Source organism: Culex quinquefasciatus, chromosome 3, assembly GCF_015732765.1.
Source record: "Culex quinquefasciatus strain JHB chromosome 3, VPISU_Cqui_1.0_pri_paternal, whole genome shotgun sequence".
NCBI classification, from domain to species: Eukaryota; Metazoa; Arthropoda; class Insecta; order Diptera; family Culicidae; genus Culex; species Culex quinquefasciatus.
The window spans coordinates 104,437,914-104,462,674 of record NC_051863.1 but is presented as its reverse complement, the minus strand read 5'-3'; the positions used below and the strand labels follow the sequence as shown (position 1 = coordinate 104,462,674).

Genomic DNA, 24,761 nt, shown 5'->3' with positions numbered 1-24,761 from the left:
GATTTGGCATAATAGCCGAATTTTCAATTATGGGCAGAATAGTTTTTGTTGATACGCGTCGAATGAAGTGAAGATGATCGAAATCTATAATAAAATCAGGATTTTATGAGAGATTTTAACATTTTTCTGAGGAAGAGGGCGAGGACTGTCCAATTCTTCGGAGTTTCTACCACTACCCGTTCCTCGTCCCACCCGGGACGAGTCTGCAACAACGGAAAAGCGCGCGCCTGCTGCCTTCTCGCCGAACCAGTTGCCTCTCGTAAGCCACGCCGTGGTTGTCAAACAAGTAGGAAGTAGAGAGCCTGGAGCTTATTAGAGAACGGACATCTTAAATACTGAAACTGGCACCACTACATGCACATCAGTCAAAATAGCTTGCAGCACTGCAATTGTTAAAGCACCTGCGTGACTTTTTTCAGATTCTCTTTTGATCAGTCAATTGAACCAAAACAAACTGAGTTTTAACATAGTTTATTCTGCCGCTCTAATCGAGTCCGTCCCATATGTAAAAACAGCAATCCGAGAAAAAGGCATGTCAAATTTGTCCTACCCATAAGGCTACGTGTTAAAATTTATCGAAAAAGTGGATTTTCTCCGGTTTTCTAGAACAAAGTACTAAATTTTATTGGTTTTTCTGATATTCGAACCGAACTGCATCATTACCTCAAAATTGACGAAGTTACATATCGAGAAATTAAAAGTGCAACATGGAGTTAAATTTACTGTCAAGCTGATGTGAAGTTTTCCATGACAGCTGGGAATGTTTAACTCCATGTTACCGACTCACATCTCTCTTTTTTAATTTCTCGATGGGATGGGCTAGCTTCGAACGGCAGTATGTATGGTGTAAATCTAAAATGAGATGCTGCGTTTTCAAAAATTAAAAAAAAATCCCACGAAGTTATTAGCGCCCGAAACTGACCATTTTTGAGCGGCATTAACACGCAACGAAATAATGAGTTTACGAATCGAATCAAACTTTAAATTGAAAATAAAATTTAAATTATTTTGTTTTCAATTAGTGTTTTGCACTTTTTTCGAATAAAATATAAATCACCCAAATTACAATACTTCCCATCGATTGAACGCCAACTGAAATTTCTTCTGCTCGGTTGGAACCTCCGTTTGACAGTTCTCGTGCTTCGATTGGTACTATTGTTTTGAGATGGCCGTTCTCTAATAAGCTCCAGCCTCTCTAGTAGGAAGGGGTTGAGGACCCACAACTCCCCAAAGGTTGCCGGAGTTGCCGTAGTTCAGTGACAATAAGGTGAAGAAAGTAGACGACGATTCCGCATGAAGAACATAACGGAAATAATGCGTTTATTGTACAATGGATGAAAGTTTGAAGTTGACACTATCAAAAGGGAATGGTAAGATGCAATATTGCTAGGTTTGATAGTGTCAAAAGGTAAGATCAAGAAATAAGGATTATATTAACCTATATTGTCATAATTACCGGGACTGGCAACACCAGCCAGCAACAGTCAAGTGTTCGGAGCTCTTCAGACTTTTCGATTTTTTCGCCGTAATTTACCGTGATTACCCGCGAGTTTGCTCCTCCAGCATGCCAAGGGCCAGTCGTGGCCGAGGCAGTTCGAGTGCGGCCTCGAAAAACCCGCGAAGTTCATCTACCGGCAGAGTGCAGAAAGGTAAACACACCAACGCGCACGGGAGCGTGCCCAGTGACGTCATCGATCCTTCATTTTTACACGTGTCATACCGTCCACGTGAGTCCCCGGTACGGACGAGACAATCGACCCGGGCATCCGGAAGCACTTCCGGCCAGCAGCAGCAGCAGCAGCAGTCCACCAGCACTACGACGACAACCACTTCCAACGTTCCCACCATCAACGAATTTGAGATGCTGAGTGGAGATGAAAACAACACCGACAGTGACAGCAGCAGTACTGGCGACGACGATCACGATGATGAACTTGCGCGCAAGCAAGGAAAGCAGAAAAATGGTAACTCTCCGAAGGAACGACGACCACCTCCAATTTTTGTTTTGGATACGTTGGCTGACGATGTTGACGAGTTGCTTGAGCAAAACTTCTGTGCAAGTGATTACCCACAAAAGCTGCATTTCGACTTGGTGGTGAAGAAGTTGAAGTTGCGAAACTTCAAATTCTTTACATTTGACCCTGCAGAGAAGGTCCCAGTGAAGATCGTCCTTCAGGGATATCCGGACCGCCCGATCTCCGACCTGGAAGAACACCTGACGGGCGTCAAGGTTAAGCCTCGAGAGATAAGGGTGCTCTCAAAATCGACTACGGTGACAGGTACGTACACCTTGTACCTCCTGTACTTCGATCGCGGGTTCGTCAAAATCTAGGACCTACGGCGGATCAAAGCACTGGACGGCTTCTTTGTGACGTGGCGATTCTACACGAAGAATCCGGCCGACGCAGCCCAATGCCACCGCAGTCAGAAATTCGGACACGGCTCAAGAAACTGCGCGTGTCAAGTGCGCCAATTGTGGTGGAAACCACACGGCGAATTTCCGTGGCTGCGCCGCGCGGAAAAAGTACATCGAGGAACAGGACAAGAAGAAGAAAGCGCCAGCGTCCCGCCAACCTCCGAAGACTTCAAGCTCGACCGCTGCAGCAGCTGGCAGCGGAGCGGTTCCATCGACCAACCCAGCGTTCTCTCCCGGTTGGGGAGGTTCGTACGCTAGAGTAGCCGCTTCTGGGGGCGATTCTCCCCCGGGACAAGCTGATGTTACCGGTGATGATCTCTTCACGCTTCCTGAGTTTTTCGCCCTTGCTGGAGAGATGCTCACGCGCTGCCGAAACAAGGCAGAACAATTCCAAGCTCTCAGTGAGCTGATGATGAAGTACATCTACAACGGATAAGCTGCCTTGTGCAGCGAAGTTTTTCGACGTCAATAGACAAAACATACTGTGATTTAGTTTTAAGCTTTTCTATTTCTATCCTTTTCCTTAGCAAATCTAGAAGGTTTTTTTTAATTTTTCCTTCTCTTGCCAAATCCATTGTTAGAATTTCCAATTACATTAAAATGAATTATAGTTCAAATCATAGTTGAAAGGAACTCCAAAACTCTATTAGGTTATAAGAAATACGGAATTGTAAATTGATTATTTACTAACAAAATAAATTGAATTGAATTGAATATTGTCATAATTATTGTATTCACTGAAAATTCTATCCACTTTCTACCTCCAATGTGTCCTAGCAGCCCTAGGAATTATGTCGTAGGTGGTTCGTGTACTTCTCATTCACCTTTCCTCAAGGTTTTTCGTTGGTCTACAATCGAACATGCAACATGTGACAGCATGAATCTTCAACTGAAGCCGGACGGGTGTATTCCGAATTACAGATTTACAGAATTTCATAAAAACCCAATCATGTTCTTGCAAAATCACGACGTCAAGTTTTGCAACGAGCACGTTCCGAGCGATTCCGAAAAAAAGCTTTTTTTTGAATAGAATTTTTCAGTGAAACGTTTGTTTCTCAAAAACAGTGTTGAAAAATATTACGTTTCGATACAAGTGCTTAAAATTTGAACTAAAATGGGTGTTGTAATGTTTTTTTCAACTTTTTTTTTTTGGTGTTGATATGTAAGCTATTTCATCTCTATAGAAGGACAGGAAAAGTAAGTATTTTTAGAACACAATTGCAAAAAAATAAATTACTAAATCAATGTTGGATAGGGGAGCTGGGGGTAAGACGGCCAGGCGGGGTAAGACGGCCACCCCACTGTTTTACTAAGTATACTAATGAATATTACTAAAATGTTTAGCAATACTGTTCCTCATGCTAAATAATGCATATGGAGTCACCTTTGCCAAAAATATTGTTTGAAATAGTATAAAAATAGCTCAAAATAAACAAATAATTTTTGAACTTGAAACTGGATGTAATTTTCATGAATTACAACTTAGGCATTTTGTTAGATAACAATATGTTTTCCTGTCTTCACATATTTTTCATGTTAAATTGAAGTTTTCCCTAGATTATGTCCCTCGAAAAAGTTTAGAAAATGCGATGAGCTATTTACAAAAATTGTTTAAAAAAATAATTTATTTGGGGGCAAGACGGCCACCTCCTCCGGGGGTAAGACGGCCACCCGTAATTTGTAGATTTCAATTGATATAGGTTATATTTTTGACGGTTTTTGACTATTATGACATATTTGTAGATAAGGAAAAACATTTTCAATAAAACTATCCATTTTTAATCAAAATGCTGTTAACTACCGTTTCGACAACATTCTTTACTGTGATATAGCAAAACTCATTGAATAGTATGAAATCCTATCAAACTTTTCATAAAAATCGCTAATTTAATATTGTTTACATAATTTTGATTTACTTATTCTAATCAAAATACACAAACTAATTATTTTGCATCAAATTGTGTTTGTTTTGTAGTAAAAATTCACAGTTTTTCATAAAATGTGGTCGCAATAATATGAAATTCACTGAGCCAAAATATGAAAATTTTAAAACAGCATTTTTCTTCACATTTGAAACCTGATTTTTTCAACCAAAATAGTTATGATGTTCAGAGAAGTCTGTTCAACCAACCTTGTAGGAATTTGGGTGGATTTAGCTAAGTTATTGAGTTGATTTATAGCACTGGCCGTCTTACCCCACATGGGTGGCCGTCTTACCCCGCGTATTTCATATATATACGATTTCAATTATTTTTTTAAAATTCCTGAAAAGTATTGAAAATTGGTTTTTAGACTAACTAAATTATGTCATTTCTGTAATGGACTAGTAGTAGAACAATATGTACGTAATTTGAGATCAAAATAATCTGTTGTGTAAATTTTTTTAGACTTCTCCCTTAGGGTGGCCGTCTTACCCCCATCTCCCCTATTAAGTATACGAAACATACCTTAACAGTTAGATTTTCTTCAAGAAACAAAATTATTTTGGTTGGTGATTTTCACTTATTTGCAGCACACAGTTTGAGTCAAAAATTCAAATTTAAATTTAGATAACAGATTTTACCAAATACATGTCCTGCCAACAACACAACACTGGAGAGCTAACACTTTAAGTTTCTTATGATTCTTGCAACAGTAGGTGAAATCACAGACAATAAAAAAGCACCATTGGATACCACGTTATGCACTGAGCTTCCATTTGGATGCACCGGAAATAGTCAACTGGCTTCTGGAATGACAGGGGAGCCTTTTTATCGATAAATTTTTATTTAGGAGGGGATTCCAGTTCGATGGAGGGGTTGGCCATTTGGTCTATTTACTGGACACTATCAATTGTACATATAACATGGTGGGACACGTTGGTCAATGAAGAACTACCACGTAATCCATGTAACTCACCAGAAAAGATATTCTAGATAGTGTATACTTCCACAACCACAACAAGTTGAAATCATTATTTTTCAATATACCAACTTTCTCAATCATGTGATGCGTAAGATTTTTTTGTTGTTGCTCAAAATAATGTATACTGACACGAAGCAACGATTTTGACAAATAAGTTTTGTGAGGCAGTTTTATTCAATCCAATTTCTTAATGTTAATTTATCAAATGATTTCCAAAAATGTTAAGATAAGGTGCTTTTTGTGCAACTTTGCTGTTTTTCGATTACAACTTGTAATTGTTCCAATCACAACAAATTCATAACCAATTTTGCACACTCTCTAAAAAATCACCAAAAATCTGGAACAACTCGGATCGTTTTGCACCCTTGAGAAAAGTTGTAGGGAATTGAATATCCTACAAGAATCTCACACTTGGACAATTTTGAGCGAGACCCGTGCCATCTGGCAGAACAATACTGAAACGATGTTTTTCTTCATACATTTTTTCGATTTTTCCCTTATAAACTTCAACGATAAAAAGCGACCCCTTAACCTTAACCGATTTGGCTCAAAATTGGCACAGTTACATATTAATGTCTAAAGAATAAAGCCAGGGTATCTTTTAGATTTTCAAAATCTTCAATTTTCCTTGTCACCCTAATATATACCTACTTACTATGCATTATGTTATTTTGCATAAAAATGCTGTGGCATTCTATTCCAAAAATTTTATGTCATACTTGGATTCCTCTATGTTGTTTTTATGAAGATTTGATTAAGAATAAAAACAATCAATCTCCCGAAATTTTACCTTTTAGCAGCGTTAAAAATAAGTTTTTTGTTGTTACAAATGCTACAAAAATAAGGATTTTCAGCAAAAACCGGAGGTCTGACAACACAAAAGTCAGGCCGACACGCCCTGGCACCAAAAGGCCCTATAGACACTGGCGGTTAATCAAGATATTCGCTCTACAGCATTGCCTTGGCGTTCTCGATTGCGAGATTCTTACCCGAAACTAAGTGTACGAAGGCTTGATTGTTGAGGCAATTGCAAACCTCTTTTTACACCTTAGATTCCATCCACCCCGGGATTCGAACTGACGACCTTTGGATAGTGAGTATAACTGCCTACCAGCGACTCCACCGATACAGGACCCAGGGAGACGACTCCTACACCTGGACTGAGCTATCGACCTAACGCTTTAGGTTAGACCGGGCCAACATTTACTTCCCCATCCGACGGAAGGCGTGGTCAGACAAATCTCGTCTCGAAAAATGCCACCGGGACCGTATGGGATCGAACCTTAGCCGACTGGGTGAGAGGCAACCATGCTTACCCCTGCACCACGATCCCGGATTCATTCACAAACACCGCAATAAAAAAATCCCATGCCGATTTTGTCCAAAAACGAAACTATTGGCACTACGCCCCCCGGGGCATGGCCTTCCTCTAACGTGGGATTTCTGCTCCAGCGCCTCTGACGAGACAGGAGAAACCGGGACCGACGCTTTACTTCACCATCCGATAGAAGCTCAGTGGATAAGGCGGGAATCGAACCCGCGTCTCATAGCATCATCGGGATCGGCAGCCGAAGCCGCTACCCCTGCGCCACGAGACCCACTAAATTCGATTTTGTCCATTTTGGCCTTATCGATCGGTCTTGGAGTCCCATAAGTCGCTTTTAAAAATTATGCAGTTTAGTTAAGTACTTCAAAAGTTATGCTAAAAAAACGATTTTTACTAAAATTCGGAAGATTGTAAAAAAGGTGGTTTTGTAAGAAAACATTTTCAGAAAGGTTTCCAACGCGTCCAAAACATTGAAGATCTGATAATCTTATCAAATGTTATAAGCACTTAAGTATTATTTTTGCACTTTTTGAAGGCCGGATCTCAGGTATTTTGATGAAAACATTGTCCGGATCTTTCATACGATCTATCGTTGGATAGGTAATCGAAAGACCTTTTCAACGAGCACGAATTGGATTGGAGATCTGACTACCCTATCATAAGTTGTAAGCACATAAGTGCCCTGCAATAAGAAGATCTGACTACTCAATCTAGTGGTATGAATAACACCGACCAACAAAATTTCTGCGCAGACTCAACCTGAGGGGATGCATAAAGTTTGGGGTCCCCAGGATCACGTGCATTTTGAATTTTAAAAAAATAGTTTGTCTGAATGGTTTTTCTCCAAAGTTGGTATGGAGAATTAGTGCGGTTCGGTTCCCCGGGTCTTTTGTGGTCTCTGTTGCTAAGTGTCATGTTTGGGTCTCTTTTAGGATCCCAAATAACTCCCCAAAATTTGGAGGAGATTGGTTAAGCCCTCGATTGGCGCAAAGCGAATGAAATTTGTATGAAAATTACTAGGGGAAATTCTCGTATGTTTTGCAGGTTAAGGACTCGCTCCGAACTCCATCCAATTTGCTGATTTTCACTATTTATACAACTAATTTTACAAAACTTTTGATAGAAACTTGCTTGCTCACTTCTTATTGAGCTATTTATCACTCGAGTTCAGTTGAAAACGCCTTTAATTAGTTTTAATCGAATGTCAAAGTTCTGACCTGCCAACATTAGAGGCACGCTGGAATTAGATGCTGTTCCCCTACATTTAAAACATTCAAAAAAAATAATACATTTTTGAATTTACAAAATTAATGTTTTATTATTTTATGAATCCAACACCTTAGCAGTGTAGCCCTGGATGTACCTACTGAACAACTCTCCCCAAGAAAGTATGGTGCGTCATAAAAAGATATAGAGTTTTCAAAAGTAGTGTATTAAAATAATCAGTGAATCTCAATATTCTGCCAACATTGCCTATGGAACCATGAAATACAAAATAGATATGACTGTTCTTATATTTGGATGAACCTTACTTAAAATCGACGTGAAGAATTGTTCAGAAGACATTTTTAGTTAAGTTGCACCCCAAATCCTCAAATATTTTATAGTTTTCGAAAGATTCCGCTTGACTTGGCAGTGTTGGCAAAAAGTATAATTTTACTGAGTATTTCAAATTGTCTCTCTTGAACGCTCTGTAACTGTTGTTAGAAGCAATTTGGCACCATACTATCTTCGGGAGAGTTGTTCAGGATATTCAGGGCTATACTTCTACGGTGTTAGTTTGATGAAATAATAAAACATGAATTATGTAAATTTAAAAATGTGAAAATGCAAGTTTCCTAATAGCAATTTTCATACCAATTTCATTCGCTTTGCGCCAATCGTGGGCTTAACCAATCGCTCCCAAATTTTGGGAGGTTGTTTGTGACCCTGAAAGGGGCCAAAAAAAATGTATTGCTGAAAAAACAATTTTCGATTCCACCCTAATGGGACATATACATTAAGAGAAAATTCTTGAATAAATTAAAATCCTGCCATTTTTTCATACATTTTTATTGGTTCTTCTTCGATTCTTAAATTTTGAGATTTGTTCAATGATAGTTTGCAACGATATCAAAATAGTTTGCCTAAGGATAAACACTTTAAAATTTTAGTAAAGAAATAGTAAACATTAAGATAAGTGGTTTATTTACCATATTCAATAATTATTTCAAAATAAGTTGAAACTTTATATGATATTTTTGTCAGTTTAAAATATTTTAAGTGTAACACATTGATTTTTTTTGTATTTGTTACAAACAAAATTAGCATGTTGAGTTCCAAGTTATAGATTGTTATATAATCGTAGATAATTTGATGGAACAGTGTTTTTCCCGATTTTCAAAAACAGTGAATTATCTTCAATATTTTTATGTACCTCGCAACTTCTTTCCTAAAAAATATTATTTAAAACCTCAAAGACATTCGCTATAGGGGTAAAAAATTACTGTGTGTGTACTTTTTCAGAAAAAAATGAATTGAAAGGGTATACAAGAAAAAGGAAGCAGTCAAGAATCATTTGAATGTTTTTGACTACAAAACCAATATTGTTTACTTTTTTAATTATCATACTAGGCATACTTGGTCAAGAGAGGATTAACAGGTTATCACTCAATGATCATAGTGAAATAACACAATTGAAGCATTCCAATCACAATAAAAATGCTTAAATACATAATGGCATCTGATAAAGATCTTTAAGAAAATGAATAAAAGGGCAACGCAGTGCATGCGACTCAAAAAACGATTGAAAATATACTAAGTTTTATGAATTTACCTGCATTATGACAATAAATAACAATTGTTAATAAACAATGTACATAATTTTATTGAATTTTAGATAACTCCGAATCCGACTCCGGGTTATCAAAAATATTCTGCTCAGACTCCGACTCCAGCTCATAAAAATTTAGCCGACTCCGGCTCCGACTCCGACTCCAGCTGTTCGAGTTTTGACGACTCCGACTCCAGGTTCCCAAAAAGACCCAACTCCACCGACTCCGACTCCACAACCCTGGTTGCAAGTTTCTGCTCATTTCTAGGCAGCCGAAGGTTATTTGTGGTGAGTCACCCAAAACCTCTTTAACACTGGAACGCCCAACGCATGTCCAACTTACACGGACGCCCAAGCCTCCCAAAAAAAGTGGAACGGTAACTTCAACTCGCTGGTTCTCGGGCATTACTCAACCAATCGGGACGATTCTTGTTTCCAGTGATTTGTTAGGATGTCTTTTTTTTGCGTGTAAAAAAATCGCCAAAATTCCGCGGAGGAAGCTGTTATAAAAAAGTTGGAACGATGTTTTTGATCGCAAAAATTACAGATTTGATCAAATTAAGTTCTGCAAAGTTCTAGAATCATCAAGACATCCTAACAAATCACTGGAAAGAAGAATCATCTTGATTGGTTGAGTTATGCCCGAGAACCATTGAGTTGAAGTTACCGTTCCAACTTTTTTGGAGCCTTGGGCATTGGAATGTTAACGCAAATGGACCGACGTTTTACTTCCCCAGCCGATAGAAGGCGTGGTCAGGCGAATCTCGTCTCGAAAAATGCCACCGGGAACCGCCCTAATTCTCCATACAAACATTGGAGAAAAACCATTGGCCCAGACAAACTATTTTTGAAAAATTCAAAATGCGTGTGATTCTGGGGACCCCAAACTTCATGCTTCGAGTTGAGCCTGCGCAGTCATTTTTTGTAGGTCAGTGTAATGTGTCAAATTGATAAAACACTGAAAAACATCGCCCTTTTGTGTCTATTTTGGATAGCTTTAAATGTGAGGAAGACACCAACCACCTAAGGGTAACGTAACGTTTTTCTATTTGAAATAAAGATGTGAAGACCATGATTAAACACAATTTTACTCTAAGAAAATCTGTATTGTATTGTGTTGCATAAATCACAATAGCCATCGGATGGTTATAGGTGTTTATGCTTATTTCTGATTCCCAGGACCAGGAAACACACCAGCAAAACCAGCAACGAATACACAAACGCAGCACAAGTGAAAAATAGTATAGAATAGTATCATAATAATAGATCATTTTAATCTTTTTTTCAAATAAACAATACCTTATTTAAAAAAAAAACAATATTTGAACTATTATCAGAATATTTATTAGGACTTGAACGTAGCTTCAGAAACCTTACGAAATCAAAATCACGAAATCACTCGAAACTGGAAAAAAGTTTGCCCCAATTAATTACGATATGCGTGAAACTTTGTTCTAAGGGGTATTTTAGGTCCCTGATAACACATCCGAGGTCCGTTTTTTTATATCTCCTGACGGTAAACGTATTTTTTACCGAAAAAATACGAAAATATTTTTAAAACCTCCGCTATTTTTCGTTACTAGACTATACACACAAATTGAGACATGTAATTATAAGGGAAAATTATTGCAAATTATTGAAAACCACGTATTTTTCACATGTTCAAAAGTGAAAGAGGTCGTACCGCCCACCTTCACGAGATATCAAAAATGGACAGCGTATTCGTGATGTGAGTTGGCGAAGAATGACCCATAAGATACCAAATTATCAGAAGAATCTCTGTATTTGCTCCGAAAGATGATATAAATCACAACAAATGGCCAATGAGCACAACAATAAAATACAAAATGGGATTGCATGTTTTTCGATAAATCTCATGTTTAGAATTTGGAATTTGGCAATAAGTTTAAAACAACACATTTTAGGAAATTCTAATGAATTCATTCGAGTAAAAATCTATTCCTTCATGTTACAGAACATGATGACATTTGCAACATTTCCCAAGACACAAAGAACCTGTCTCGTGAATTTAGCAATCGTCTTTCATCGACCTTTTTTACGCGGAAAAAAGAGCACAATTCTAGACCCATGCAGACGGCTTATTTCACTATTGTACAATATTAATTAGTTTTCCCATCAAGTTAAGTCCGTTTTTCTTACATTTGCATGAAATGAAAGTTATCCAAAGCCATTATTACACTGAAAGGCAGAAGCAATAGATAATGACTGGGGACAGTGCTATATATTGGCTTATATTTCCAAACGCAATTGATGAGCATATGTAAGAAGGCAAATTATCAGAAATGTTTGACATTTTCCTATTAGGGCCCAAACAAATCGTTGCCATGGAGTGTCGATCTAGTATTTTATGTACTTATCTGTGGTCGCATCACCTGTCTGTCTGTGTTCATTCGAGGGGAAAAAGAGTTTTTTTGTTGTTGTTGTCCGACTGCAGCAGTAATCTACCACAAATATGAATGTACTCACATCAATTTGGACGACAATACACCAGTAAAAACTCCTTATGTTAGTCCTGGCCAATCGACGTTAACTTCGTGGTACATTTAGTAGTTGTTATTTTGTTTGGTTTCAAAACGTGGGAAACGCCAAAAATCCCAAACTAGTTGGTTTCTAGTTTTTCAACACAAATAGATTTTTTTGTGGATTCGCAATTCGCAATTTTTCAGTGTAAGAACGGGCCTTGACCGATCTTATGCACCAGGTTCCCAACGAACACGCACTGCCCTTACACCTACATCTTACCCTTGCTCTGAGTCAGTACGAGCAGCACGCTAGAACACGCTTTGAGTGTTCGTGCCAGGCATGCACACCTTCTTTTCCGGTTACGCATTTTAACTCGGCCGGGGGTGGTACATTACGTAGGGTTTGATGTAAGTATAAGCGCCTAACCATTTATAGTGTGCCTATCAACTTTCATTAAAGCAAAAACTGTTATATTTTAGTTTGAATTCAAAAACTAATTGTTATTATACTGTGTATTGTTTTCTCCTGAAATCTTTCCTAGTGTTGAGTCGTGTTTATCTGTTGCTATTTCTTTTGTCGCGGTGTTTTGTTACATTTTTGGTCCTAAGCATTTTAGAAAAGTTTTTCAAAAGTACAATAGTAATATTTGTGTTAATCCTTTAATCATTCCATAAATTGAGTAAGGGCTCGAACCTCACTTGCTTAAGAAAAAGGTGAAGTTTCAAAACAATAGACAGTGAAGGAAATATACTATGTAAAGAATCAATAATAAAAGAAAGATAGTAATTTATGAAGTAGATAAAGAAATTAACAATAGTTAATAAATAGAGGTAACAAACAAGCTTAGATTGTATTGAGGGCAATTTACAGGAAGATGAGAAATTATTCAAATAGATAAATAAAGAAAAGGCACATGATAAACAAAATTGACGTCGCTGCCAAATTAAGGAAAGCGTTGAGAAATAAGAGAATCAAATAAGTAAAATCGAAATCAAATGGAGGATAGTAAACAGAAGCCGTTTTAGAAAATCAGTGAAACAAAATAGCTGTTAGCTGAAATGGAAAGAGGAGAAACCCCGTTCTGCGATGCTCAGGTACATCCACAGCAGTTGACTCAACATACTGCGAATCAAAACAATACCGTCTACAATCACAAATTACTTCCCTTTCCCACATTGACGCGCCCCTTTCTTCTAGCCGTCTCGACTCTGACCCTCGCTGGTCAAAGGTTTACGATCCGTTTCCACAGGCCACCAGCTAGGTCATCATGAAAACCAAGCCAACGTGGAGGTAAGAAAATAGGACACTTGCAAGGAACCAGAGCTATACTGTCCTGATCAAGAATGATCTAACAGGACTACGGACGTAGTCAGTGACGCTCCTTCCAGGATGTTCCTCGCCTAAGCGTCAACTGAAGAGGTATTAACAGTATCATTCGCCCTTGGCCTGCACAAATAGATTTTTTTGTGGATGTAAACAAATTTTTGTTTGTTTTGGTATATTTTACCTCGACCTTAAATCAGCTGTTGATCCGATAATGGCTTTTAATAGGCACGAAAATAAAAGAAAAATAATTAAAAGCGACCTAGAACCTGAGCAACTTTTTTTATTCAAAATGTCTACCGGACTTGGACTGACTTGATCCTAGCTGTCCAACCTCGTTCCGCAAAATATGTAAATTTTAACAAGCCAAAACAATTAGTATTATGAAGAGAATAAAATCCAAACAAGAAAACACAGATAAATCTCAACACACAAGAAGCACAATAATTTTGCGTGTCGACTTTCAGACAATGAATTTTTAAGGTAATTCGATTTTTCTTCTATAAATATCCGGAGCAAATTGCAGTAAAGCAGACTTATAAGAAATGGAATTATATTTCTAGATGCTTGGTAGGAGTAATTTTAATGAATGCTAATAAATATAATTCATGCAATTTGGTATTAACAAATCGCTTAGATATTAATCTGAGAAATAATATAGATTGAAAGCAAATAAAGCATCATAAATATAATTATTCAATTTCAATTCGGTTTTATTAGTGAATTATCATGTTAGAATAAGTTCATTAAGGTATATAACAGGTATAACAGAGTTTTGGAGTTCCTTTCAGTTTTGTGTTAAATCTCAATCCATTTTGGAACAAACATAATCAAAAACATGTTTTCTAAAGATATTTCAAGAAGTCATAAAATGTATTTCACACCGATACAATTGCTTTTTTTTCATTGAATGTCGTATACGTTCAACTAAATACTTTTAATAGGGTCCTAACTGCCGCTCTAATTTAGTCCGTCCCATATGTAATAACAACAAGCCGAGAAAAACGCAAGACAAATTAGTCTCGCCCATAAGGCTACGTGTTAAAATTACGATTTTTATTAGTTTTTTTCTGAAAGTTCACATGATTTTGAACCAAACTGCATCATTAACTCAAAATTGACGAAATTACATATAGGACGGACTTGATTTGAGCGGCAGTAAAGCCTTTGTCAATTTTCATGTACAACGGTAAAACACGATTAAAAACCAATTCTGATCACTTTTTTCATTTAAATGTAACCAAATTTCACGATGGATCAAACGAGCTTTCAAGTAGGATGCTTTCTGTCAAGAAAGGCCGCAAAGTTATTTTTTATTACCAAGTGAATTAAAAATCCATTTTAAATCCTTTGCGATCATACAAAGGGTCATAGTACTCTGGGTGATGAATAGAGAACGCGTAACGTGATTTTCGAATGATCCCACTTTGTTTACATCTATAAAGTAGGAGATTGTTCAAGTACAAGCATGACTTTTTTTTACTGGTAAATGAGCTGTTTTATAGTAATCAGTAGGGGAAATTCTCGTATGTTTGGCAGGTTAAACTCTCGCTCCTAACACCATCCAATTTGCTGATTTTCACTATTTAAACAACTAATTTAGCAAAACTTTTGATAGAAACTTGCTTGCTCAATTCTTATTGAGCTATTTATCACTCGATTTCAGTTGAAATCAAAGCTTATTAAGCTTTGATTGAATGTTTAAGTTCTGGCCTGCCAACATTAGAGGCACGCTGGAATTAGATGCTGTTCCCCTAGTAGGTATGCGTTTTATGTTGTCCATATTTTGACATTTTTGCTGGAAAATTGTCGCGTTTTGAGCGGTTAGAAGAGATTTATCTTTTTTACGGGTGAAGAAGAACTGCGGCGAAAGTGTCATTGTGCGATGTCACAGATAAATTCCTTGGAAGATTTTGAAATCCTGCAGCTCTTCCTGGTACAGCGAAAACACATCGCTAATTCTAGCGAAGCTGATCCAACAAACAGAGGAGATATTCACTAATCCAGGTTTTCAAACGGAATCAACCAATGAAGACAGCTTTTGTATGGATACAACCGCATCGACTCCATAAGCAACTTTTAATCATAATTTAAAAACATTACGATCTCGCCTTCAACTTTCTTAAGATTTCTTGACTTCAACTCCAGGTCCAAAAGCCACACATTTTTCATTCTTGTAAAAAAAACATTTTTTCAATGATCGATAACACTACTCTCTTCCTCTGGCGAATGGTAAATTGGTGCCACTTTGACATTTCAAAATTGAGGCCGTTTTGCGAACCACTATTCAACACCCAGATAGTACTCAGAGAAATAAGCTTAATCGTTGTGAACAATAATATCACCAATTCAAGATTGATTTTAGGACCCAATTACCGAAGATTCCCAAAAATGTCAACGTTTAGCGTTACTTAATAAAAGAACATTCCCTAAAACAAAGTGATCTTTTGATCCCTTCATTGAAACCCGGGTTTTCAGGTGTCCACATCCAAAGTTATGTTTAACAAACACCCTAATCAACCGATCGCTGAGCTTAAATATAGTCCGAAAAAATAAGATGCTTAATTTTAACCTAATTGGGGGCTACACAGGGTGTAAATATGTTGGAAGAGCCTGCGCATGTTAACCTTGGCACCGAGAACCCCATTTAAATGCATCGATTAATCAAGCGATTTCGTCGGTTGCAGTCGGCCGATTAGTCGGTCGATCCCTGTGTTAAGCTTCCATAAGAGTCGGTGAAACAAACAGCCGATTAGTCGGTAGACTCAACAGACTGAAACCGACTAAATCGTTGAGAACGTCGGCTCGAATTTCTATGGGGAACAGTCTCACTCAGTAAATTCAATCGGAATCCTGAAACGGAATTCAATTCGAATGGTTTACGTATTCCGTTTCAAACGCAACAACCGATTCCGTGTACGTACCGGTTGTTACATTTGAAACCGAATACGTATACGATTCGAATTAAATTCCGTTTCAGAATTCCGATTGAGTTGACTGGGCAAGACCAAAACTTGATTTTTCTTTTTAATATCCGGGAATTCCGGGACAAAATATAAAAATTCCCGAGATTTGGGAATTGCCGGTTTTGGAAAAATCCCGGTAATTCCCGGGATGGACGCACTAATCGTTTTGTTCAATAACACATGAAAATACGACGATTATCTAATGTAGGGTAGAGTAGTCATCAATGAGACACGGGGAACAATGATCAAATGGCTCTCACAAGACGTAGTTTCAACCAATCAGGCTCATATTTGGGGGAATGGTGTGTCTACTAGATACACGTCTGCCATAGTAGTGGCTTTGGTTATAAAAGCTCCCTTGCAAAGTTATTCCTACATGTTTGATTCTGGGGTGTAAAAGTAAATTATGACTAAAAATTACATTTTCGCTCATAGGCTGCCATTAACACAAAAACTAATATTATTTTCTCCAAATTTCTTTCGTCACTTCACAGGGCATGAGTTGGGCTATAATGTCCTATTATTAGGTTTGACCAAAATTTAGAATCTATCCAGAATCCAGGGCTGTCTCATTGTTCCCCACTCTTTTCGGCCAATGGCAGGGTTGTTACGGGAGAATCGAAAAAAAATCCGCGCCAAATCCGCGCCGACCTTAAATCCGAAATCGCGCGAAATCCACGCTATATAAAAAAATATCGCAACCAACATTTAAGAAATTTTATTTTTTAATGAAGAAAAAATAATTCAGATAGTATTTGTTTAAAAAAAACTCGTTTTACGTTTAAAGGCTCCAAAATAATGAAAGCAATAAATCCATTTAAAAAAAAAATCTTCAAGAGACCTTGACCGTCCCATGAAAAAAAAAATCTTCAAAATAGAAAATACAATATTTAAAAACCTTAAAATTTAACTTCTAAAATATAACCTCAAAATTAAATCAAAATCTAAAATTATAATATGATAACATTTTAAATTTCGAAAGTCTAAATATTCAAAATCTAAGAATTTTTATACAGTTTGTAATCCAAAATCCTCGCTAAAATTTCACTCCGAAAGAAATTTAATTAAAGAATTTAAGAATTTAAGAATTTAAGAATTTAAGAATTTAAGAATTTATAAGCTTAAGAATTTAAGAATTTAAGAATTTATAAGCTTAAGAATACTAAAATTATTTTAGATTTGAGAATATGTTTTTTCTATATTTTTTTGAATATGATTTATTTTAGTTTTCAAATTTTGGCTTTAATTTTAATTTATTTTAAATCTTCAAATTTTCGATTACCCAAATTTTTGTTATTTTATATTTCAGATTGCTAAAATTTTGAATTTCAAAATTTCAGATTTTTTAAATTACGATTTTAGAAATTTCGAAAAATATAGTAAAATATAGTATATAGTATTTTGATTTTTTTTTGTTTTTTTTGTTATAATAAAAATTATTAAAACATTTTTTTCCGAATTTTTGAAATTCTTAAACTTTGAATTTGGAATGTTCTGATCTTTTGATTTCACCAAGAATGTTTAAATTTAGAAAAAAAATATTTCTACTGATTAAATTCCATTCCAAAATTCGAAAGTAGAGGCCATTTTCTGTTACGTCCAATCAAGCTCATATTTGACGCCCACCAGAACAAGCCACAATAATAGTTTTTGTTGCATATTCTAATGGTTATATTTTCGGGAAAAGTTTGTAATATTTGATTTACAAAATTAAAAATTGAATAAATCCAGCATAAAATTAAAAATAAATAAGGTTAAAAATCATTACTCAAAACTCAAAAGAAATTTAATATTCAGAGCCGGAGATGTTAAGAAATGCCAAGAAACATATATTTTTATAAACATATATATAAAAAATAATTTCTACATAATCTCCATCTTCATTTTTCGACGTTTCGTACTAAGAAAATTCAAACAAACATTTTCGCAATTCGCAATTTTCAGTGTAAGAACGGGCCTTGACCGATCTTATGCACTAGGTTCCCGACGAACACGCACTGCCCTTACACCTACATCTCACCCTTGCTCTGAGTCAGTACGAGCAGCACGCTAGAACACGCTTTGAGTGTTCGTGCCAGGCATGCACACCTTCTTTTCCGGTTACGCATTTTAACTCGGCCGGGGGTGGTACATTACGTAGGGTTTGATGTAAGTATAAGCGCCAAACCATTTAAAGTGTGCCTAACAACTTTCATTGAAGCAAAAACTGTTTTATTTTTAGTTTGAATTCAAAAACTTATTGTTATTTACTGTGTATTGTTTTCTCCTGAAATCTTCCCTATTGTTGAGTCTGTTTATCTGTTGCTATTTCTTTTGTCGCGGTGTTTTGTTACAATTTTTGGTCCTAAGCATGTTATAAAAGTAAAAAGTAAAAAAACAATAGTAATATTTGAGTTAATCCTTTAAGCATTCCATAAATTAAGTAAGGGCTCAAACCTCACTTGTTTGAAAAAAGGGTGAAGATTGAAAACAATAGACAGTAAAAGAGAATTTATTTTATAAAAATCAAGTATCAAAAGGAAGAGAATGATGAGCGTATTTTGAAGAATAAAAATGAGAAGCTAGATGTATTAGATGTAAAATTAGACAATAGTTAATAAATAGAGGTACAAAACAAGCTTAGATTATAGTAATAATAATTTATAGGACAGATAAAGAATTATTCAAATAAATAAATTCGCAATAAATTCAAAAAAGATTAGGCGAATGATAAATAGACTTGATATTACTAGTACATTAAGGAAAAGTATATTTTTAAAGAAAAAAACAAAACAAAGTTTGTTACAGCAGTATCAATTGATAGAAAAGAGTAGAAAAGCTTTGAGAGATAAGAGAATCAAAAGTTAGTAAAATTAAAATCAAAAGTTGGATATTAAATAGAAGAATCAGTGAAGAATTGGGAATCAGAAGAGCAAAATAAAATAGGAGATAGGTGGTAGCTGAGAATGAAGAGTAGAGAAACCCCGTTGTGCGATGTTTCAAGTACATCTACAGCAGTTGACTCAACATACTGCGAATCAAAACAATACCGTCTACAATCACAAATTACTTCCCTTTCCCACATTGTCGCGCCCCTTTCTTTTAGCCGTCTCGACTCTGACCCGCGGTGGTCAAAGGTTTACGATCCGTTTCCACAGGTCACCAGCTAGGTCATCATGAAAACCAAGCCAACGTGGAGGTAAGAAAATAGGACACTCGCAAGGAACCAGAGCTATACTGTTCTGATCAAGATAATTCGGATGATCTCACAGAACTACGGATGTAGTTAGTTACGCTATTTCCAGGATGTTCCTTACGTGGACGTCAACCGAAGAGCACGCAACAAGGTCAGTGCCATTGCATGCTCTTAGGTATCAATCCTTGGCCTGCAAAATTCAAACAAACATTTTCAGAAGAAAATTCAATTAATAAAAATTATGAAATTCTTGCACTTTAAGGAAAAAACAAATTATCGTAATTCCTGATAATATTTTTCTTAATAACTTGAAAGTAATTCTATCTCTCTCAATTAATTTATTTATCAAAATTGCCATCCGCGCGAAATCCGCGCCTGAGCAAAATTAGCCAGCAAATCCGCGCCAGATCCGCGCTATCCGCGCGAAACGCGCCATCCGCGCGATCCGCGCCGTCCGTAACAACCCTGCAATGGGTAACAATGAGACACTTTTTTTTTTTCTTCATTAAACTTTTCAAAATCTATGGAAATCTTTCAAAACATGAATCGGAAGTGATTTTTGACATATTTATTGAGTTTTAAATTCATTCAAACAAAAATATAAAGTTATTTGGCATAATGTATGCATTTTACAAAATTTAAATACTTTTTAGTATAACTTTTGTTAACTGAAGTTTCATGTAGACAAAATTGCTTGAAAATGTTCAAAGCAAGTCACCTGCCATGGAACAATATAAAAAACATGATGTTTTATTAGAAAAGTATTGATTTTTGTAAAGTGTCTCATTGTTCCCCAGCCTTCTCATTGTTCCTGCCAAGTGCGTCTACAATGAGACAGTTGAATAACGCTGGCTGTAGACGTCCCGCTTACTTTGACAGAGGTTCTTCAAAATGCTTTTGTAAAATTCATTTTGTGACAAGTTTAACTCGTTTTTGAACTTTTTTTGTAAGTGAGTGATGATCAAAACCTTCCGTAATAGCTAATTTGTGAAGACAAGTTGCAAAAAAGTCGAACATTTAATGTTCGGAAGTATAGTACCTGTTCCCCCTCTACAAAAACAATTGGGTACTAAAGCCCTGTGTCAATTTTTATGTACAACGGTAAAAAACACGATTAAAAACCATTTCTGATCTTTTTTTTTTTCATTTTAACTCAAAAAAAAATTTGACAAGACAACATTTTTTCGATGGATCAACTATGGTCCCCTTGGAACGAGCTGTCAAGTAGGAGCTCTTCTGTCAAGAAGGACCGCGAGGATAATTTTTCAAAATTGATTTAAAAATCCATTTTAAACTCTTTGTGGTTGTACAAAGGGTCATTGTACTCAGAAAAATAAGCTTTATCGCTGTAAACAAAAATATCAGCAATCTAAGCTTCATTTTAGGACCCAATTCAAAGAATTTAGAGATTTTAATGCAAACTTAACCCTTGTTCAATTGATTCCAGAACCACAATAAAGCAGAATCAAACGCGGCATGAGTGAGGAGGAGGGAAACCGGTTTTCAGAATTGGTACAACTTGTTATCATGTTGTTTTTTCTCACAAGAGAAATCACAGGCCGGTATTTTACGGTTGAGAGGCATATTTTCTTGGAAAGCAAACTACGAATGTTCATATTATGTAATAACACAAAATTGGAGTATCCAGATCAGCCAGAAGGCGATAACTGCTTGGCTTGAGCGAGATAATTCTTGCGGTGCAGATACTGACCTTCGCTGTGTGGGCTATCACTATTTGTGAATGATACGCCATTTTAAAAATGGCAGTAAGTTTGCCAAACATTTCACTTCGGAACAAGTTTTGGGGTTTTTAAAACGATCCACGCAGCCGAAACGAATGCCGAAGTTCACACTTCCGGTGCAATCAAAGTAGCAAATCGCCCCTTTCCCTACAAAATTAATCGATCGCAGACTGAAGCCGTCGCCGAAGCGACCTTTGTCAAGTGCACGTTTTTTTTGCAGCTTTGTTAAGGAAAACGCAGTAAGTGCAACATAATCGGCACTCTTGGACCAGCTGCACCTCGAGTGACAAGATTTTCATATTTTACAACGGTAGAACTATGACTCACCTGTATTTAGGACTTTTAAAATCACTTTTTTCACTATTTTCTAGCACTGAAAATTGGCGTGGCTTGAAAACACACAAAACCCGAATTTCGTCAGAAGTAGAACGACAGCTCAAGATAATGCAAAAGAGGTGGCGCGTGAGTTGAAAGAAATGGCGCGGCTGTGGCTACACTCTGAAAACTAACTGCGCGAAATGTGTGTGAGATTTACACTGACTCACTGAGTATAGTTATCAATTTAAGTTATGTCTGTTAAGGGGTTACATACATGTAGAAAATCACAAAATTTCATACACTGAAAATACGCCCCACTTTTTATTCAAGTGCCCAAACCTCGGGGCAAGACAGTGAAGAAACCAGAACAAACGAGAGTTACTTCGAGAGAAATTCGGAGAAATGAGAGTAACCCCTCCCTGTTTGAAAAATGTCGCACGTCGTACAAGCTGTCGCGCGGTTTTGATTTTACCGTTTCGATATCGATTGGTCGAAAGGACGACAAACGTACGACAAACACTCGACATGCCCGACATTGTTTTTTTCCATCGATTTTCCTTCAATTTGACGCCACGATTTTCGTCGATGCAAACAGTTTGACAGTTCTCTTCAGTTGATCTTGTTCGGACTTGATTGCAACCGAATCGAACCAGCTGTCCTTCCTTTTGGGATTTGGTTTAGGAGCCTCGAAGATTTTGGACGATTTTCGACGGATAATAGGTAAGTTTAGTTCTAGATTGTGATTTTTTTGCGGCAAAATGTTTCGGGGTGCGCGAGCGACCGAATCAAAGTGTCTTGTATTTCAGATTTCGGTCTTCGTGGCAGTGGAGGAGGACGCGAAGGAGGACGGGACGGGAAGGAACCGGTTTGCGATCGAGGAAGGTTGGTGTTTGGTGTTTTATTTTCCGCGGGAGGTGGCGGCACATACCTGATGAAACTCGTGAGTCATGTTTTAAGTGTGTGTTTGTGTGAAATTGTATTAAATTCAAAACCTCAAAACATCAAAATTGTTATCTAACGTGGATTAGATTATTCAATAATTCCAAACTAAAGAAAAATCAAAATTACTGGAATTTAAACAATCTTAAACACTAAAACTGTGAAATTCTAAAGTTTTCATTCTTAATTTTAAAATTCTAGTATTTCAAAATTATAGAATGGGACCATCCATAAACCACGTGGACACTTTTTTTGGAAATCTCGAACCCCCCCTCCCCCCTCGTGGACAATTGTCCATACAAAAAAATCTCTTTTGTATGGAGCGTGGACAATCGCCATACCCTCCCCCAAAGTGTCCACGTGGTTTATGGATGGTCCCAATACAAGAATTTGAAAACTAAAAATTCCTTTGAATTCATCTATTTGTGTAAATTGTTAATATTATTAAATTATAGAATTTAATGATTCATAAACATTTTAAGTTTTAAAGTTCTTTTTAAAAAATCTGAAATTCTAAAATATTTAAATTCAGAAATTGAAAAAAACCTCAAATACTAAAATTCTTTAATTCTAAAATACTTAAATTGTTAAATTCAAACATTGTTAAAATTCTTATATTTCCAAAATCTAAATGTCGTACGTCATATTTAGAATTAGAGTTAAGAATTCAAAAATTCTAAAAATTATGAGTTTACAATTCTTAAACAAAATTACAATTCAAGTTTGTTTATAGTTTTATATTTTGAATTCTTAAAACTTTAAAAATTCGAAAAATTATAAAAATAATAAAATAAGAAATTTTCAAAAAATTCTGAGACTTCTTGAAACTCCTAAAATCTTTAAATAACTTTAAGAACTATTAACTTTTGCAATATTTTTAGGATTATGATAAAAAAAAATTGGTCTATCAAATATAAGGAATTTTAATAATAACGCGAACGGAATTGGATGATTTATGAATTTCAAAATTTTAGAATTTCAGAATTTAGAATTTTAAAATTTTAGAATTTTAGAATTTTAGAATTTTAGAATGTTAGAATTTTAGAATTTGAGAATTTTAGAATTTTAGAATTTTAGAATTTTAGAATTTTAGAATTTTAGAATTTTAGAATTTTAGAATTGTAGAATTTTAGAAGCTATTCTAGTCATTCCTAATGCTAATGTCAACGTTATCTTTTTTCAGGGAACAAACACGTACTCCACAATCCCACGTTATCTCGTACTCCGGTGACCATTAATCCGTCTGAGATCCAAGATTGGCATCGCATCCGGGTAAAACTTTGATCAGCTCGTCGAGAAGCAAAAGTCCAACACCAACATCCAAGCCGGAAGCTGCGGTCAAGGCAAATCCGAGACCATCTGAAGAAAGCCAAGTTGGATAAGAATCGGTGATCCGGAAGTTAAATTTAGTGAAAAAGTGAATATTATAGTGAAATTAGGTGTGTTTCAATAAAAAATTAAATAAAAAAACAAAACAACAGTTTTTTCAACAGCAACATAACCTAAAAATTCGAAATGACAGCACACGACAATAGCACGACATCCTAAATAACAAAACCGTGCGACGTCGGTCGAATGTCGCACGACAATGTCGTACAATTTCGATTATCGATCGCACAACAAATACGACATTTTGGTGCAAAAACGTATGACATTCGCGCGAAAGTCGCACGGCATTGTCGTGCGACGTCGTACGTTTGCACGGACGACAAACGACGGACGTCTGACGGACTTTTCAGTCAGGGCTCTCTTGTCTTCAGAAATGTCACTTTTGACATTTCTGACGTTTCTCGTCTGAAAAATCATTCGACAAATGGTGACTGTATGGTTGTTGACTATGTGGGAAACCAATTAGATCTATGATGTGACTTTATTCAATCATTCATGTGTTTGGGCAGGGAGAAGGGAAATGAGAGGGTACACTGGCTATTTATTTTTGACCCCGTAACGCGGTACACAGCCCTCCAGTATAATCTCAGCAGCCAAGCGTGACAAATTTTTGTTCAGTGGAGACTTTAGGCGTTACTTTTTTGGTGACATTTCTTGCTGTCAAATATTTTCATCTCTGTACAAAATAAACTGTCAAATTGTTTTTATTTTTGTAATTGTAATTTGTTGTTTTATTAATTACGATAGCCTGTTAATCAGGACAAATCATTGCATGCAACAGCGCGGATTAGTTACCCTCCAACTTCCCACCCTCCAGATATTTTAAATGGATCTTTACCCTCCATCCTCCAAGTTTCCAAGCAACTTTTTCAAAACGGCGTATGATTTATTTGATTTAAAACATACAACATTAGCCGGGACCGTGGTGTAGGGGTAAGCGTGATTGCCTCTCACCCAGTCGACCTG

The 24,761-nt window shown here is 36.4% G+C and overlaps 1 protein-coding gene and 1 long non-coding RNA gene across 4 annotated transcripts in view; one reads left to right on the top strand and one right to left on the bottom strand.

Moving 5' to 3' along the window:
• The window catches only part of LOC6030937 (heterogeneous nuclear ribonucleoprotein K), a 47,444-nt gene extending 25,814 nt beyond the window's left edge, over positions 1–21,630 (bottom strand). Inside the window, exon 1 of one of the 3 annotated variants that reach the window (XM_038266410.1) lies at positions 21,477–21,630. Coding sequence is in view for 1 of the 3 variants with exons in the window: in XM_038266409.1 (XP_038122337.1) it covers positions 4,980–4,988 (9 nt within the window). In the remaining 2 variants the exon portion in view is untranslated. The other 2 variants (XM_038266409.1, XM_038266411.1) reach the window with 2 other exon arrangements.
• A 419-nt stretch (positions 21,631–22,049) lies between these two features.
• LOC119770524 lies at positions 22,050–23,859 on the top strand. Its single transcript, XR_005278871.1, has 3 exons — positions 22,050–22,187; positions 22,274–22,407; positions 23,590–23,859. It is a non-coding gene; the product is annotated as an uncharacterized LOC119770524 (long non-coding RNA).
• The last annotated feature ends 902 nt before the right edge of the window (positions 23,860–24,761 follow it).